This window comes from Leopardus geoffroyi, chromosome C1, assembly GCF_018350155.1.
Source record: "Leopardus geoffroyi isolate Oge1 chromosome C1, O.geoffroyi_Oge1_pat1.0, whole genome shotgun sequence".
NCBI classification, from domain to species: Eukaryota; Metazoa; Chordata; class Mammalia; order Carnivora; family Felidae; genus Leopardus; species Leopardus geoffroyi.
The window spans coordinates 208,585,174-208,602,788 of NC_059328.1; the positions used below are offsets into that span (position 1 = coordinate 208,585,174).

Genomic DNA, 17,615 nt, shown 5'->3' on the forward strand with positions numbered 1-17,615 from the left:
TAAACAAGAGGTAAACTTGGGGGAAAATGTCTCAGTCCCTTTAAAATCTAATTTGTGAAAAACTTACGGGAATAATAAGTATGAAATTATTCCTAAATAGCATTTCCTCCTAGAGAAAACCATAGCACAACAGTTCAAGAACAGTATTGCTTTTTTATTTTATTTTTAAAAAATGTTTTTAAGTGTGTATTTATTTTTGAGAGAGAGAGTGAGAGAGAGAGAGAGAGAGAGAGAGAAGGTATGAGCGAGCAGGGCAAAGGCAGAGAGAGAGAGCAGAATCTGGACACAGAATCCAAAGCAGGCTCCAAGCTCTGAGTTGTCAAGCACAGAGCCTGATGTGGGGCTTGAACCCAAAGACCGGGAGATCGTGACCTGAGCTGAAGGCAGACACCTCCCCGACTGAGCCACCCAGGTTCCCCCCAGCATTGCCTTTTAAACACCTAATACCAGTTTGTGGAAGAAGTTGGCATAGAATGGTATAGCTCAGTACTCTGTCCCTCAGAGTCGCAGGCCAAACCAAATGACTTTCATCTCAAAACTTTTAGTGTAACAGGTAGTTTTCATTCATTATTTACCACATCCTTGAAATCTGAACGTTAAAATCTAAGAGGAAAAAAGTCGATTGTGCTGAAGGTACGCAATGCCTCCCCAATTTTTGAAACTTTAGCACGCTACCACCATCCTAACGTGGGATTTCAGTGACTAAGCAGATCTCTCTCACTGCACCTCAAGTAAGGAAAGATGCCACCCTCCACTTTATTCTTCCTGACAAAACAGTTGTACAAATAAGGGAGTAACACTGTCTATTGTAACTAAAGCACAGACAGACGTGTGCCAGAAACAGCTTTTCAATGAAAATGCCATGCATTCTACCCAATCCTCAGAAACTTCACTCTGATTTTGCACCTAAGTTAAGCATTTTCTAAAGCCCTTTGTGTTGCAGAGTCAGAAATAAAAAGTCTAAATACCTCGAAGGCAGACATCTAACCCCCCAACGGCTACGCAACCTGATTGGTGGCATGCGATCTGAAACTGCGTTTGGGGCTCTTCTTTCAAACTAGAGTTGCAAAATCAAATCCACTGAATTAAACCAGACTCCGCAAGTTTTCTCGTTCTCTCTGCACAAAAGTGAGTAACAGCATACACAATGTGAGGCGGGGGAGCATGTCTAAGAGACCGATAAACTGCGCATTTCGGGGCCGATCTAAGAGAAAGAAAACCAGCTCTGAACGATAGAAATCCTTTGAAACATTTTCCCCCACATGGCAAAGCACAGGAGTAAACCCTAGGTCGCACACTCCTTTATCTAAAGCCGAACAGCCCAAACCCTAAATTGCAACCTCATTTCTGTAATAACAGTTCAATCAACTCCGGCTCCTTTGCCACAAGTACCATACCATGATAATGAGGGTTCTGGGTCTACTCATCTCGTCCTCGCTCTCCAGAGGCACAATCTCGTGGGATGGTTCCTCTTGGCGTCGTCTACAAATGTGTGGACAGCTCCTCTGGACCACAGAACGGAAAGCCTGAAGCAGAACAATGCTGGCCGTGCAGCCCATAGCTGCATCGTGGAGCCTACAAAATAACTTCTATGTTGATGCTATGTTGGAAAAACAGTGGCTCCTTGTCCCTGAAAACAGCCTACATTGCAGCTGCAGCCAGCTGACTCTCCAATCGCTTTCTTGAGCTCTGATCATCTGATCACCGCCAAATAGCTTGGATGCAGAGATGGGAAAGATTTGATCCACTGAAACTGAATGCACTCAGGAATATTAGAGCGTTTCGCCCGGAGAGTTATTTCTCAATTCATCTCGAGAACGTGCTTCCTGCTCGTTGCAACGATTCTCTCCGATTCTAGTTTCAGAGGTCTGAATAAATACATCACTTCCACCCAGACACTCGAATAAATAACTCTCTTTCAACCAAACAACTGGAAATCTAACTCCACACTGACATTTTCCCAAGGCAAATGAGTCCCATATAAAGAGTGAAAATGACTGCTGTCTTTTTCAGCGTAAACACTTCGGGAAGGATATCTTGCTAGACACCTCACTAAGTGATTGGGGTGTTACTTTTTATAGCCCTTAAGTTCCAGACATGAAATGGGCTCATCCGAAATGTGGAGCCGCTGAATCAAAACGATTTATCAAAAGCATGCGCGCCTTAACCAAACCCACATGAGTGACACCAGTGTTCCCCCTGCGATTTCCTTTCAATGGTAGGGTTGTTCTGTTCCCACACATGCAGTTCTGCAGCCTAATACATTTTTATATTTACATAGGCGGCTCGTGGGGCTGAAAATATCTCTATTACTGAGGTCACTCGGCGAGCTCTGCCAAGTGACCTCTTAGAAAAAGCAGCTGTAAAGCATTTTCACATCCCATCAATAAGCGTTCAAGGCTTCAGGAAGGACGTTGAGGTCTTCGGTAGTTAAGAGTCTAGTATTCCCTGGCTCCTGCGAGACTAGTCACTTAGGAGGGGACCGAAGAGATGCTTAGAAATCACGTGACCTGCCTGGAATGGCTTCAAGATCTAATGGTATACTGTAAGAGAATAGCACAACAAGGGATGCTTGCACTAAAAATATCTCACAGCAAATGGATTTTGCTTACAAACGAGGAAAGTATGAAATCCCCAGTAGGATTTGCAATGTCGGGATCTTTTCTGTCAAGCTAATCCTTCCAGTGTAACTCTCAGGGATTCAAAGGAAAAATGTTTTCTTTGGTTTCTGGGCTCCTGAGCGCACAGGGTGCTGCAGGAAGTGTGAAGGCAGGTTGGTTTTGCTCCGAGGTGTGGCCACTCCAGCTCCGGGGAAGTTGCTCTCCCAGAAGCGTCTAGCACGCGGCTCAATTAGGCATTAATTGCTCAGTAATCTGTCACAACACAGCATTATTTAATTGGCACGTTTGCCAGAGAAGTAAAACATTTTTTTTTTCTTCTAAGAGGTACGGGCTGCCAGTAGTTTTTCATCTCCCTCTGTTTTGAGCAAACATATTTTAGTGCTGCTGGAAAAAGAAGAAAAAAATGCTAATGGTGCTGGCAAGTCCCCTAACCCCTCCAGACCTTTGTCAGAGTGCCCGGGTGCTAATCTAAACCATTTTTACTGCAAACAACTGGGGCATTTACTGAAGACAGGCTGCAGTTTAACCTATCTGGCTTGTATGTATTGAAAAAACCTGACATCGGGGCCCCTGGGTGGCTCAGTCGGTTGAGCGTCCGGCTTCGGCTCAGGTCATGATCTCGCGGTCTGTGAGTTCGAGCCCCGTGTCGGGCTCCGCGCTGACAGCTCAGAGCCTGGAGCCTGCTTCGGATTCTGTGTCTCCCTCTCTCCCTATCCCTCCCCTGCTCACACTCTGTCTCTCTCTCTCTCTCAAAAATAAACAAACATTAAAAAATTAAAAAAAAAAAAAGAAAAAGAAAAAAATGTATATGTAAATGGTGTCCACGGGAGGCAAAGCATGGCTCGGGCTTCCATGATTGTGCAGGTGTCATTTCAAGTATGATCGCTCCTCCGGGCTCTTTGGGGACCCCACCCACCCACTCCCATGCATAACAAGGCACTCTCCAGCTGTTCCCTTAGGTTCTGGTCATCTGCTCATGAATGAATAGCAAGGCGCTCGCCGGAGGCACTTAATCACGACACCGGCTCTGGCTGGCAATGGGAGTGGGACCCCTTGCCATACGCCATGGGCTTGGCAGGGAAGAGGACGTCGCCATCCCAGACTCCCATCTAGGCACCTCTCTCTCAATCCGGCTCACCTCTGGGGTGGCTTTTGGAGTCAGATGTTTTGGCAGATGTCAAAGTCTTTGGGGAAACAAATGAGATGCTTTCTAGCTATTAGAGTCCTGTCTTCATTGATCCCCTTTGTTGCCTCTGAGGGACTCACCCCTATTATTGATGGGCTGCTGTGGGGCTGTCAATCTTCCCTCTCTTGCTTTCTCTTTCAACTTCCATCATCAAGGAAAGACAATCTCCGAAAATTAGTTTCTTGGGAATTCAATACATATTACAGTTACCCAGTGGACACGAGACCATGAGGACAACAACCAAGGATCACGGTTAGACATCTAGCCCAGCATTTTCTTCTGAAAAGGTGTCAAATGTGTAGCAAAGTTGCCAGAAAGGAGTTGGATTCTGAGGTCCAAGTTTTACATAGTAAGTTGAGTTAGGGGTGGGGAGGAGATAAAAATCAACCTGAAGAGACTGGACACTTTCCCTCCTCGTAGTTAGCATACATGTTATGTTACACAGAGGAAAGGAAATATTTAAAAACGAGGTAAAAGGCCTTCCCAGGTATCTGCTATTTTCGTTTGAAGTATTAATAAGACAAATTATTAATTTGGCTTTCAAGCATCAAATGTGCGTGGCCTCACTACTCAATGACATTTGGAGACTCTCTCTGGTCTCATCTGCCTCTTCTCCTAGCTAGGTTTTACTTTACGATCCACTAAGATGTTTATTAAATGTAAAATGATAAAAGTAAGGTTTTTCACCTATTGTCATAGATGAGGAAATAATGTCACTAACGTTTGTAAGACTAAATTTTCCAAAGAAGTGTTGGAAACTAGGTTTCATTCTGAGTTATTTTTTTTAATAAATAGTTTTAATGTTTATTGTTGACAGAGAAAGAGAGAGAGAGAGAGAGAGAGAGATAAAGCAATTAGGGAAGGGGCAGAGAGAGACACACACACACACACACAGAATTTGAAGCAGGCTCCAGGCTCTGAGCTGTCAGCACAGAGCCTGATGCAGGGCTCGAACTCATGAACCACGGGATCATGACCTGAGCTGAAGTCAGACACTTAGCCAACTGAGCCACCCAGGTGCCCCTATAATGTTATTTTATGTATGTATTCATTCACTCAGCACTTACGAAATCTTAAATGCAGGTATAGTGAAAAACCTTCTTGCTTCGAAGCAGGGATGGCCATGTTGTGTAGATAAGAAGTAGCCTTAGTGTAGACAGGAAGCAGAAAGAAGAGGGAAGGCACAATCATGGAGAAGGTGAGGGATACCTGACAGAAAGTCAAATGTAGGAAGAAAACATAAAGAGTTTTGGAGAGTGAACAGTGTGTGTGTGTGTGTGTGTGTGTGTGTGTGTGTGTGTGTAGAGAGAGACAGAAACAAAATGAAGAAAAAACAAAGGCGCAGAAGTAAAAACATCTCCAAAACATCCCTGAACACTAGGCTCGCATCTCTTTAAAAAGTCCAGACAAATGAATTTCATTTTTAGTGTTGTTTTCTAAAATGTTTTGGACTAAGAATCATTTGACTCTAGGTGTGGATGTTTCCGCCATTGGAATAAAACGTCCACAGATCTTTTTACCACGGGAAAGGAAAATCCATATTTAACTTAACTAAATGATGCTTATTGAAAGTGCTGGACTTTCCCGGCTTGGTTAAATTACACAAAAGTTAGAAGTCTAAACGTATCTTGAGATGCAGACCAGGTGGAACTGGACTGTGCTTCGGCACTATGGAGGTGAAGTGCATGTTCTTTTCCACCCATAAGACCTGTACGTGTGCCCCCAGGCCTCTGAGTCTCCTCATGCTCAGTGATAAATCTACTTGGAATGAGTGAGGTTTTCTGCCATCTTCCTGTGTCAAGTTCACTGAAAGCTCTTCCTGATCATGACATGTTATCTCATAAAAGCCAACATGAGCTCAGATGAAAACGCTTTAATTGAGAAACAAAGAACATCCTTACGTGCTTCTTGGATGCCCCCGACACTACCTCACCTTCTGTTTAACCTGTTGTGACTTGCTGGGCACTATTTCAAGAGGCGAACAGGGCCATGCCTAGAACTCACTTATGAAAAGAAATGTATGCTTGAGATTTTGACAGAAGGCCTTGCCTAGAACGACCATATTCCACCAATGAATCATCATCTCCCCAGAGAAAGATTCTCAACTCCTCGCCCGAGGTTACATTAACCCCACCTTTATGCCTGCATCCAGACACAAAGGTTCAGAAGCCACTTGGGAACCTGCTTCTCACTGGACTTGCCTGGCCCAGGCCAGCAGAACATGGTTTCCCCCATATTTCGAGTCCGGATGGCCTGACTTCAAATTCAAGATGGTGGATGAAGTATGTTTGTGTCCTTCCCTCCTTCCCCAAATCCAAGTGAAATGTCAACAAAGCAGTATGAGAGGGAGGATATTGATGACAAGAGTGAGAAAAAGGCAGGAGACAGGGGGACACTTTCAGTAGAGGACAGTTTTCTGGAAGTATTTCTGAAAGATTCAAAGTGAATGGGATCATACTGATCAATAATCAAAGATGAAGGACTAGCAACAACTTACACAGCAGAAGGATGCCACGGGAAGAGAGGCTAATGTTCTCGGCAAAACCCAAGAGGGGCTCTGAGCTGGAGGAAAGTAGGCACTGGATGTGAGTGAGGAGTAGTGAATCCCTGTCCCGCCCATGCCCAGCCCAGACAAAACACTGGAGCACCGGACCGCAGCCCTCTGAAGAAGGCACGTGTTCCCAGAACACCCAGCATAGGCGTCAGCACTTCTGAGACACGCCCTCATTACATTGGCCTTGGCAGGTGGAGGCGGGCTTGCCTTCAGCCTGCCTGCCTGGTCCACACACCCTGAAATAAAGAATGCAAATGGTATCCCCGTTACCTAAAAGCTCATCCATCAGTGGTCTGTCTGATGGAGTGAAGCAGGGGACCTTAAATGATCTTCCTCCCCTGCCCCCCAGAGCCAGAAGGTAGGGCGCTGTGGCCACCCAAACGAAGCAGATCCCCCCCCCGCCTTTTTAAAAAATATGTATTCATTTTTGAGAGAGGGAGGGAGAGAGAGAGCGCGCATGTCGGGGAGATGGGGGCAGAGAGAGAGGATGACGGAGGGTCCGAAGCGGGCTCTGCACTGACAGCAGGGAGCCCGACGTGGGGCTCAGACTCACCAACCGTGAGATCGTGACCTGAGATGAACCGACTGAGCCCCCAGGCGCCCCGAAGTCGATCTCTTTTCATATCTGCGTTAATTGTTCATATTTGGGTTAACAGCGTTCGTAGTGGGCGACATGCTTCCGGTCTAACCGTCATCCTGGAGGCAGCTCGGTGGGAGAGGCAGCCAACGGAGTGCCGCAGAAAGGCCTGCGATGAGCTTTGGAGTCGGGCTTCTGCTGCCATCCAGGCTCTGCCCCGTATAAGCTGTGTGCTTTTGAGCAAGCTGCTTAACCTCTCTGGGCCTCCATAGGTATCCACTGTGAAATGAAGATAATCCTTTACACTTCCACTTACTGGAGCAATACAGAGCCTGACCCATAGGCTTGGTCTTCTCCCTCTCGGCCTCCGGGCTCAGCTTAAACGTACCACTGCCTTGGAGAAGCCTCCCCGGGCTGGCCTCGCCTCACAGCCCTGAACCTCACTCCTTACCACTGCACCCCGGGGGAGGCTTTCCTAACACACAAGCTGAGCTTACATTCTGACAGATTTAATGTTTACGTGACATCTTCCCCTGTCCGTAAGAACTGGGACTGTGCTTACGTGGTTCACTCTATGCCCGGTGCCTACCATGAAGTGAGTAATAATTATGACGCTAATGATCCTAATCATAAAGCAAGCCCTTCCATAGCATTTATTATGGGCCAGGCAGGGTTCTAAATAATATTTAGGTGTATTGTTTTATTTACCCCTCACTCTACAAGGCAGGGCTCTCATCATCCCCATGTTACGGCTGAGGAAACTGGGGCACAGAGAAGTTCAGTGACTTGCTCATCGACTCACAGCTAGTGAGGGGCAGAACTAGAACTTGAAGTTAGCCAGTCTGGCTCCGGAGCCTGAACTTTTAACCAATCCAAATGTCACATCTGCCCCCAGTAACACGTGTGTCTTCCAAAGGTGGACAAAAACAGAAAAATCTTTAGCACACAGCAGGGTATAGTGAGGCAACCCTGGAAAATCTGCTTCAAGAACTGGTACGCTTTCACAGGAAAATGTGTGATGCTGCTTTGGATGACACTTTTAGAAAGTAGCTAGCAGTCTTAAAAGATTGTTTTGGGGTGGTACTTTGCATTGCATTTTGATGGGAATTTAAAACTTTTTTTTTTTTTTTTTTTTTTTTGAGAAAGAGGAGAGAGAGAGCTGAACAGGGGAGAGGGACAGAGGAAGAGAGACAGAATCCCAAGCAGGCTCCATGTTCAATGCAGAGCCCAATGCGGGGCTTGATCCCACAATCTTGGGATCATGACCCGAGCCCAAATGAAGAGTGGGATGCTTAACTTACTGAGCCACACGGGCGCCCCTCCCTTTTTTTTTACAGAGAGAGAGAAAGAGAGGGAGGGGGAGAAACATTTTATATGTAATGAATTTGATAAAAATTTTAAAATGTATTTACTGTGTATAGTGTTCATTGGCAGAAATGACTCATCTATCCAAATTGGCCGTAGGAGCCTATAGCTGGGATACAGAAAAATGACTGGGTCCCTCTGTAATGTCTTGGTACAACATCTGCCCTTAGGCGACAGAAGGTACTGGTTAGCATCGCGATGTCCCCCCAGAAAATGCTACTTTAGGTCCAACAAGAGTGAAGCCATCACCCCAGCATATCCTTTGTGCCAGAACATGTCAAAGAGGAAGGCGGTTGCTGCTCATTCTCGAGTCCCTTGGAGGCCGAACGCGTGGAGGCGTCACTGTGGTGGCACCAAGAAGCTGGTGTTCTGGGCTAGCGGTGAGAATTGGGGGTGACTGACAAGCTGGTGGGAGTACGCCTGCTTCACATCTCTGCTGCACCTTCTCCACCACCAGGGGTGATCTGTGCGAGTCGTCGAAAGAGCCCGGAGGCCAAGGCAGGGGACAGAAAGCCCCATGTGCTACGTAGGCTGTAGCACACCCTTTACATGGGAAGTCGGGGACTCGTGGAAGGAGGGAATCAATCAACGGGTGATAAAAATCGACTCCCCACACTTCCCCCTCCTCCTCCTCCTCCTCCTCCTCATCATCATCATCATCATCATCAAGGTCCGAGTCCTGTCGGGCTTCTCTGTAAATTTTCCAGAGGCTCACCAATTGTTCCCAAGTGAAAATGACCCCAAAGGAGGAGACCTCCCCACGCCCGCCAGACTAAAGTACAGATGTACCCCACCCAGACTGAGGAAAACCAGGTCACGGATTTGACCATTTTCCAGGGCAGGGGTCAGTGAGACTCTCTTAACTTCTATCATTTCCAGATGGGTAAGTCCCATTAAATATAGGAACTCAAATGGCCAGGAGGGAGTTAATCGGTGCTTTCTTAGCTTGAAAAGTGGAAAACACAAGCCAAGGATGTGATTCTCCCTGAGCCCGGCTGCCCTTTATCCGCTTGTACCTCTGCTCTCCTGGTGCTCCTTCTTTCTCCTCAAGAGCTTGGGGCCCAAGTCTATTTCAGTGGTAACTCATGACCTGTTTTTCCCACATCCGTGATTTGCAGGGTTCTCTTCTTTCAGCGTCTGTCTCTTCATTTCCACTTAGCTATACTGGCCTCCTCTTTATAGGCATCCTTCCCACCTGCTGACATTTATTGAATTGTACAATTAATCACTTTGGAAACAAGTGCACTGTTCTTCCACTTTAAAAACTGAGGTGCTGTTGCCAAGCCCTTCTTCACCCTCACTTTCCTAACTTTGGCACAGGTGCTGCTCAAAGCAGATTGCTCTGTTGTGGGTACATTCGGATGCGTCGGAAAATTATCCTTCAGTGCTAAGGTAGCTTCCCCATCAGCAGCTTTCTGCAGACTGCGTGCATAATTTCAATGTCCCATTAATATCATACCTGACATTTTGCGGGCTTCTATGTTTGACTGAACTCTTCTTGGGTCAGCATAAACTGTTCTAATCTTCAAGAGAAGGCCGTAATAGTGCAGCAGTTAGGCAGAGGCTCAGGTTGCAGCCTGCCAAGTTCAGATCCCCGTGGCGACACTTACTACCTTTGTGACTTCAGGCAAAATGATAAGCCTCGGTTTTCTCATCTGTTGAATGGATGAGTATTCATGAGGATCTAATGTCCGTGTCAGTGCTTGCACAGTAAGAGACACATGGTGAGTATTCAGTATATGTCAGTTATCAGTAGAAAATAAAAGGTTTACAGACGTTGCTTGCTTTCTTCCCCCCTTTCTACAAATCATATTTAAAAAAAAAAATCTCTTGATGCTTTCTTGCTCAGAGACACACAATGTTCTCTGGGTGATGGAGGAACGGGGGTGTTGTGTATGCCTCCTCTGTGCTTTGAAGTTAGCTCCCATGGTAACTTGAGACAATTTCCATAACCCCTTCTGTGTCCTCTCCCATGAGTAAACAGCTTTGAAATAATAGAATAATACCTCACTTACTCAGAGGCCATTCATTTTACAACCTTAACTTTTCTCATCACAGCCAATTCCGGAGAAGCAACAACAAAAGACTCGCAGAGCCAGAAAGAGATGCACCCAATTCATTAATCCACGATGCTTATGGGAGCAGCTTGGCGAAGGGCTCTTCATACGTTCACCACGTACAACCACGTTACGCAGGATTCTAGAGAGACTGCTGAACAAAACTTGCGGTGGCCTTTGACCAGAAGCAATATAATTCGGACCTGCCCTGGCCCAGTGGGAATAGGGAGTAGCCACTTAGAGCTGGAAGGATGCCCCTGCTGAAGTCAGGAGTACAGACAGCTGTCTGACTTCTCCAAAGGACTGTGATAGACTCAGCCTTTAAATCGGCCCACCAAGTGTCAGTCACCAGATGGGGTGGGGGGCTTGTATCCGGGACAGGAACGAGGGCATGTTATTCTAGTCTGGCTTCTAGAAAGGGATTCAGAGCAAAGAACATGAGCTCTGGAGCTACGAGGATGGAATCTGAACTGTCTGAGCCTTTGTCTTCTCAACTGTACAATGGGAGTAAGATGACCTCTTCTGCAAAGTTGTTATCACAAAAGACACTATGTATAAAATACTGGCATAAATGGTATTTCATCATTCTTTTGCCACTATTACTGATACAACTATTATGTTCATTACCATTGTTATTCTAAGAAAGTGCCAAAGAGGGTAAGTAACAGTCCCACAAATCAAGGCTTAAGGTTAACACAGTCACATGTAAACAAAGTAACTCAAACAGAGAAGACAGCCTTGGTGCTAGAATGAAATGGCAAGGTCAAGAGAGAGGTGAGACAGGAAGTATCATTGGCTCTTCTTTTTATTTTTTATTTTTTTAATGTTTATTTATTTTTGAGAGACAGAGAGAGACAGAGCATGAACAGGGGAGGGGCAGAGAGAGAGGGAGACACAGAATCTGAAACAGGCTCCAGGCTCTGAGCTGTCAGCACAGAGCCTGACGCGGGGCTCGAACTCATGGACCGTGAGATCGTGACCTGAGCCGAAGTCGGACGCTTAACCGACCAAGCCACCCAGGCGCCCCAATGTTTATTTATTTTTGAGAGACAGAGAGAGACAGAGCATGAGTAGGGGAGGGGCAGAGAGAGAGGGAGACAGAGAATCTGAAATGGGCTCCAGGCTCTGAGCTGTCAGCACAGAGCCCGACACGGGACTCAAACCCATGAACCGTGAGATTGTGACCTGAGCCGAAGTCGGACGCTTAACTGACTGAGCCACCCAGGCGCCCCTTATTGGCTCTTTTTTATCAGCCAAGGAGTCTTGGGTTGATGGTTGGGCCAGATTAACTTGAAGGTATGAGCCCCCCACAAAAGGAAGGGAGGGACTCATGAAAGACAGTCTGACAAAACGAAAGAGAAGAAACCAATGTCCACAATATCTGGGGCAAACCATGTTGGGGGCCATAATACCATAAAGGATGTAAATTGCACGGTGCTCACACTCAGACGATAATGAGTGATCACAGGCATGGTGCTGGTGCCTCAAGGAAACATCAAATTATGTCCAGTGGCCACAGTTTCAGACAGAAGAGGAACCTGTGAAATATTTCAGGGACCCTCCTACTGACCACTTTCCATTTTTACAAGTTTCTGATTAAACGGGGTAAACCAAGTTCCCTTCAAAAGTTAACTGTATGAAAAAGAGTCTCAGCTGAGGCTGAATAAATGAGCCATTAACTGTACATTCAGTACTTGTTCTCTTTTATTTTCTATGCTCATTTTTTTCCCCTTTGAATTGTGGCAGGAATTAGCCACCCACACCCTAAGCATTCCAAGTTAAATCTAGTTTACAATAATCACGAACTGCTCTCCAAACATGAAAATGGCAGTGTTTTAAGTCATTTGCAAACGTGCCTCCCAAGTCAGTTGGAAGGATGAAAAGGGCTCTGTCAACCTGAGCGAATCTCAATTCTACAATCTTTGCCAGGACCCCGGGGAATGGCCCAACATATCATTTTAGGGTCGCTACAAAGCACCCAGCTCAGAGTTTTGAAAGAAAGGAGGACAAAGCAAGGTTTAAACCCAGCAGGAGTAGGAGGAGCAGGGCTATAGTCAAAGGATTCACTTGATAAGATAATGTTCAGCTTTTATTTGAACCCTAAACTGCAGGATGTGGATTCTTCAAGTTTGCGTTCCTCTTATCTCCCGTCTCTGCTCCCGACAGATGAACAAGGCACTGTGGTTCAGCAAGAGGACTTGTATAATCCACGTTCCAGCCCCATTTGGGGGGAGAGGGGGAAGCAGCGGCTGGAGTTGGCGCTCTGATGCTAATTGTGACTCCAGGCAAGTCTGATCGCCTCTCTCACTGTGGATCTGAGTGTACCTGTCCATAAAATTAGAGACTTAGAACGGACGATCCCAGGCTCCTTCTAGGTCTAGGGTCCAACAGCTTTATCTACCCACAAGATTCAGAGAGAAGAATAACTGATGTCCGGACTTCGGAATGGAGGGGGAGACAGGAAGACTTGTTGCTGATATATACCACATTCCCCCTGACCAGTGTTTTTTAAAGGCTATACTGGACGTCCTAAGCATGCTGAAAAAGAGGTAGGAGTGCTCTGAAGAGCTAGAAGGACAGAGACAATATTAGAAATGAGGCAGTAGAAGGAAGTTCAGCCAAATGCATTTCCTTTCCCTGGAGATCAAGTCATTGCCAAAGAAGCCAGGAGGACTTTAACCTGTAGGCTCCCTGCCCGGATCCAGCCGATTGACAGAACCGTCACCCCAGTGAGCTCTGCTGGGTACAAAGCAAGGCTTTCTGGAGCAGGAGCAGACTGATGGGAAGGTAACAACAGGGTCCTTTGGTATTTCTTTGCAGGTATGATCACACTGCTGTGCCACAGACCCGAATTTGCCATTACCTGGATTTGTGACCCAGAGCAAATGAGCTTTTTTTTAAAAAAAATTTTGCTAATGTTTATTTACTTTTGAGAGAGAGAGAGAGAGACAGAGTGCGAGTAGGAGAGGGGCAGAGAGAGAAGGAGACGCGGAATCGGAAGCAGGCTCCAGGCTCTGAGCTGTCAGCCCAGAGCCCGACGCGGGGCTTGAACTCACGGACCGCGAGATCATGACCTGAGCCAAAGTCAGAGCCGCTCAGGCACCCCAGCAAATGATCTTTTGGGCTTTGTTTCCATTTCAGTGAAAGCAGATGATAGGAATTTATTCCTACCTTATACAATGGTAGGATAAAAGAAATAATATGAACAAAACACTGAACACTCTTCCTGGGACATAGGAAGGCCCCAATAAATAGAAAAGCTCTACTGTTGATAAGCTCAACGCAGGGACTTCCATAGTTGACGGTTATATACCAAGAGAGCCAAATGTCCCTTTCACTGCTGGGTGGCATTAGCAGTCATGGAAAGACAGAAAACCTCCTTTAGAAAAAGAAATCTCTGAGCTCCCAGCATTTTAGAACAGAAGAATGCGAGACAGAATACAGGATGTTCATGTTTACCCTTTAGGCAGAGTATTGTCATCATGTTTTCTATTTAAGAGCAGAAAGGGACAGGAGGGGAACTCATATTTCGTGAGGAAAGGCACTGAATTCTGACTACAGAACGTAACCCTCCCTCCCCTTACCCCACTCTGACCCCCACACAACAAGGACACCCGAGCCCTGCCCTTCACCAAAGGACAGGCTACTAATGTCCCATCAGCCTGTGGCCGGCTTCCTGCCAGTCTAGACTGGTTCCTTACCCGGAGCAGGAAGTAGCCCAGCTACCGGGCTGAGCTTCTGGTCGCAAAGCTGCTCCTGCGTGGGGATTTTTCTCAGGGCTGCCGGATTTCATGGGCTGAGATCCCAGCCATCGTGTTGGTATTGCCTCTCCTTTGATAAGTTCTGAAACCTGGCCGTACATGAAATTCCCCAAATTCAACTTCATGTGCCCTTAGATATTTAAAAATATTGGTGTGATCAGGTGGGTTTTTGTTTTGTTTTGTTTTTTGAGAGACAGAGAGTGGGGGAGGAGCAGAGGGCGAGGGAGAGAGAAAATCTTAAGCAGATTCCACACTCAGTGTGGAGCCAGACATGGGGCTCAGTCCCACAATCCTGGGATCGTGCCCTGAGCCAAAATCAAAAGTCAGATGCTTAACCAACTAAGCCACCCAGGCGCCCCTTAGTGTAATCTTAATAAAGGTCTAATTCTTAAATATGGAGAACAAACAGAGGGTTCCTGGAGGGATTGTGGGAGGGGGGGATGGGCTAAATGGGTAAGAGGCATTAAGGAATCTACCCCTGAAATCATTGTTGCACTAGATGCTAACTAACTTGGATGTAAATTAAAAATAAATTTAATTTAATTTAAAAAATAAATAAAGGTCTAATTCCCACCCAACAGAGGGATGAAAAGAAGGAATTTCCTATGAACATACTTTGGCTTTTAAAGTACAAGTGATTACTACTGTAATCTGTGAATAAGGATACTGACATTTCAGATCACTTTATAGTTCATTTACTATATAAAATTTACTTATTTACTTATTAAAGTTTATTGATTTCGAAAGAGAGAGAGAGAGAGAGAGCCCGTGCACACACGTGAGCAGGAGAGGGGCAGAAAGAGAATCCCAAGCAAGCTCTGCATGGTCAGCACAGAGCTCGATGGGGGCTCAATCCAAGGAACTGCGAGATCAAGACATGAGCCAAAACCAAGAGTCAGATGCTTAACCGACTGAGCCATCCAGGCGCCACTATAAAATTTATTTTTAAAAGAAGTGCTCATCAATTTATATTACGGCTGCCTTTGTAGGAGCTAATGATGATAAAAGCCTTATAATCAAGTTTAACCTGATCATCCGAGGCAGTGCATATACTCATTTATGACTAGCCAACTCTTGAGCCTGGTTTTGAGTCAGGTCTGTCTCTTACTAGCTTGATGATCTTTAGCAAGTTACTTAATCCCCTGACTTCAAATGCACCACAGAGGACTGCTGTCAGAATTAAGTGAGGCAATACACCTAAAAGTACATAGGCACTACTAGGTATTTAAGTGAAGAATGCAAAAATACTAGTTCAAAGGAATATTTGCACCCTGATGTTTATAGCAGCATTATCTACAACAGCCAAATTATGGAAGTAATCCAAGTGTCCACTGACTGATGAATGAAGAAAAAAGATGTAAAATACACACACATGTATCTGTGTACCTCCATACAATGGAATATTACTCAGCCATCAAAATGAATGAAGTCTTGCCATTTGCAGTGATATGGATGGAACAAAAAAGCATTACACTAAGCAAAATAAGTCAGAGCAGGACAAATACCATATGATTTCACTCATATGTGGAATTTAGGAAGCGAAGCAAACAAGCAAGAGGGGGAATGAAAGAGAGAGAGAAAGAGAGAGAGAGAGAGAGAGAGAGGCAACCCAGACAGACTCTTAACCATGGAGAACAAACTGATAGTTAACCAGAAGGGAGGTAGGTGGGGGGATGGGGAATAAGGCAGGCACTTGTTGTGATGAACCTTGGGTGTTATACGGAAGTGCTGAATCACTACATTGTACACCCGAAACTAATAAGACGCTGTATGTTAACCAACTGGAATTGCAATACAAACTTTTTAAAAAAGCGCCCATCTCCTATGTCAACTGCTGTTTTGGACCCCTGCTACGAGGCGAGATCCCCTGGCATGGATATACAGCCATGGCTTCAGATTAGTACCTATTTCTATTTAAAGACTGATCTGCACACTTTCGACAAACTCTGGACAAGACGGTGTGCAATCGGGGGGCAGTGTTTTCATGCTACTTTTAGTTATGAGAGGACGTGCATATTGATACATTGATGATGAAAGCGCGGCTCACTGTGAATGTCCGTAGATTCACTGTTTTCGAGACGTGAAAAGTAACCGTGGCTACATTTCGGACTTTTTTGTGTTGTTTGGTTTTCTTGTTTTTTTTTTTTTTTTTTTTTTGAGAACAAGGTGTTGCATCAGCTTGAAGGTTTTAAAACACGTGTTGCTGACACTCTTGGCCCTAAACTTGCTTTAGCACGAAAAAGGACACTATTGATTCTCCCAACCTCAATTTTTACAACAACCAAGTCTGTTGATATACTAGATAGACTTGTACCTGGCATAGTTGGTCCGAGGCATTTCAGCCTGTTGCATAATCAATACCATTTGCTTTGCTGGAATCGATCACGGGATAATTTGAATCAGCTGGTAGGTTGTCCAAAGTAAGAGGGGTAGGCCAGACTTGGCTTACCTATTTTTTTTTTTTTTTAATAAAAATCCTGTGAAAGTCTTTTGCACCTAACTGCCCACATCTTCCATTTCTATTTTTTTTTAACGTTTATTTATTTTTGAGACAGAGAGACAGAGCATGAACAGGGGAGGGGCAGAGAGAGAGGGAGACAGAGAATCTGAAACGGGCTCCAGGCTCTGAGCTGTCAGCACAGAGCCCGACGCGAGGCTCGAACTCACGGACCGTGAGATCATGACCTGAGCCGAAGTTGGACGCTTAACTGACTGAGCCACCCAGGCACCCCCACATCTTCCATTTCTAAAAATAAATTTCCCTTATGTCTCCCATCCACTTAAGCCAGCACCTCACCTCCCTCTCTATTACAGCCCCATGTGGTGAAAGTTCACCCTCTGTCTGGTCTCCAGTCAGGCACAGTAGGACCTGATGGCCACTGGGGGTGGGGAAGGGGTGAGAGAGGATAAGCTACAGAAATATATCAGAAATACCAGAACTAAATTAGTAGTAGAAATGAATCCTTAAAGGTCAGGCGTCCATTAAAGCTTCCAAGGGACTAGTAAACATGAATCCAGACGCAGTGATTTACATGCTGGCACAGCAGGGTTTGACACCTGTGTCCCAGTCCTGGCTCAGCCATGCATTGGCCGTGTGACAATGGAGAAGGGATCTAACTTCTCCGTGTCTTTTGTATAAACCGAGGAAAGAAAGTGTAGCAATGGTTTGGGTGATCATATAACCCACTGTCCAAATCAGGGTCCTTTGAAAGTGAAAGGGGGTGTTATTACTAATTATGCTAAGACTACAGTCATAAACAGGGACCACGCACAGACAAAATGGGGTACATGGTCATTTGGGTAATATTTTCTAACGTGAAACTCAAATAAGCCAAGCCATGTGAAATTAATTACTCAAGGGTTGGGCATCCAGGGTGTCAGTTAGCAGTGTGAGTGGGGCTGAGAGTCAAGGGATCCAATGTGAACACCACAAAAATAAGCAGCACTGAGCAGCTTTCAAAGTTGGCTCTGCACGGAGGTCGGTTGGCTTGCAT

At 45.6% G+C, this 17,615-nt stretch overlaps 1 protein-coding gene across 6 annotated transcripts in view; it reads right to left on the bottom strand.

Moving 5' to 3' along the window:
* The window catches only part of DOCK10 (dedicator of cytokinesis 10), a 272,646-nt gene that overhangs the window by 209,453 nt on the left and 45,578 nt on the right, over positions 1 to 17,615 (bottom strand). For 2 of the 6 annotated variants that reach the window (XM_045481478.1, XM_045481477.1), the window contains exon 1: positions 1,398 to 1,885. The exons of 3 other annotated variants lie outside the window; for them this stretch is intronic. In XM_045481478.1, the coding sequence (XP_045337434.1) occupies positions 1,398 to 1,559 (162 nt within the window). In that variant the 5' untranslated portion in view covers positions 1,560 to 1,885. Of the gene's footprint in view, positions 1 to 1,397; positions 1,886 to 17,615 lie in introns of those variants that run through there. One more of the 6 variants, XM_045481480.1, reaches the window with a different exon arrangement.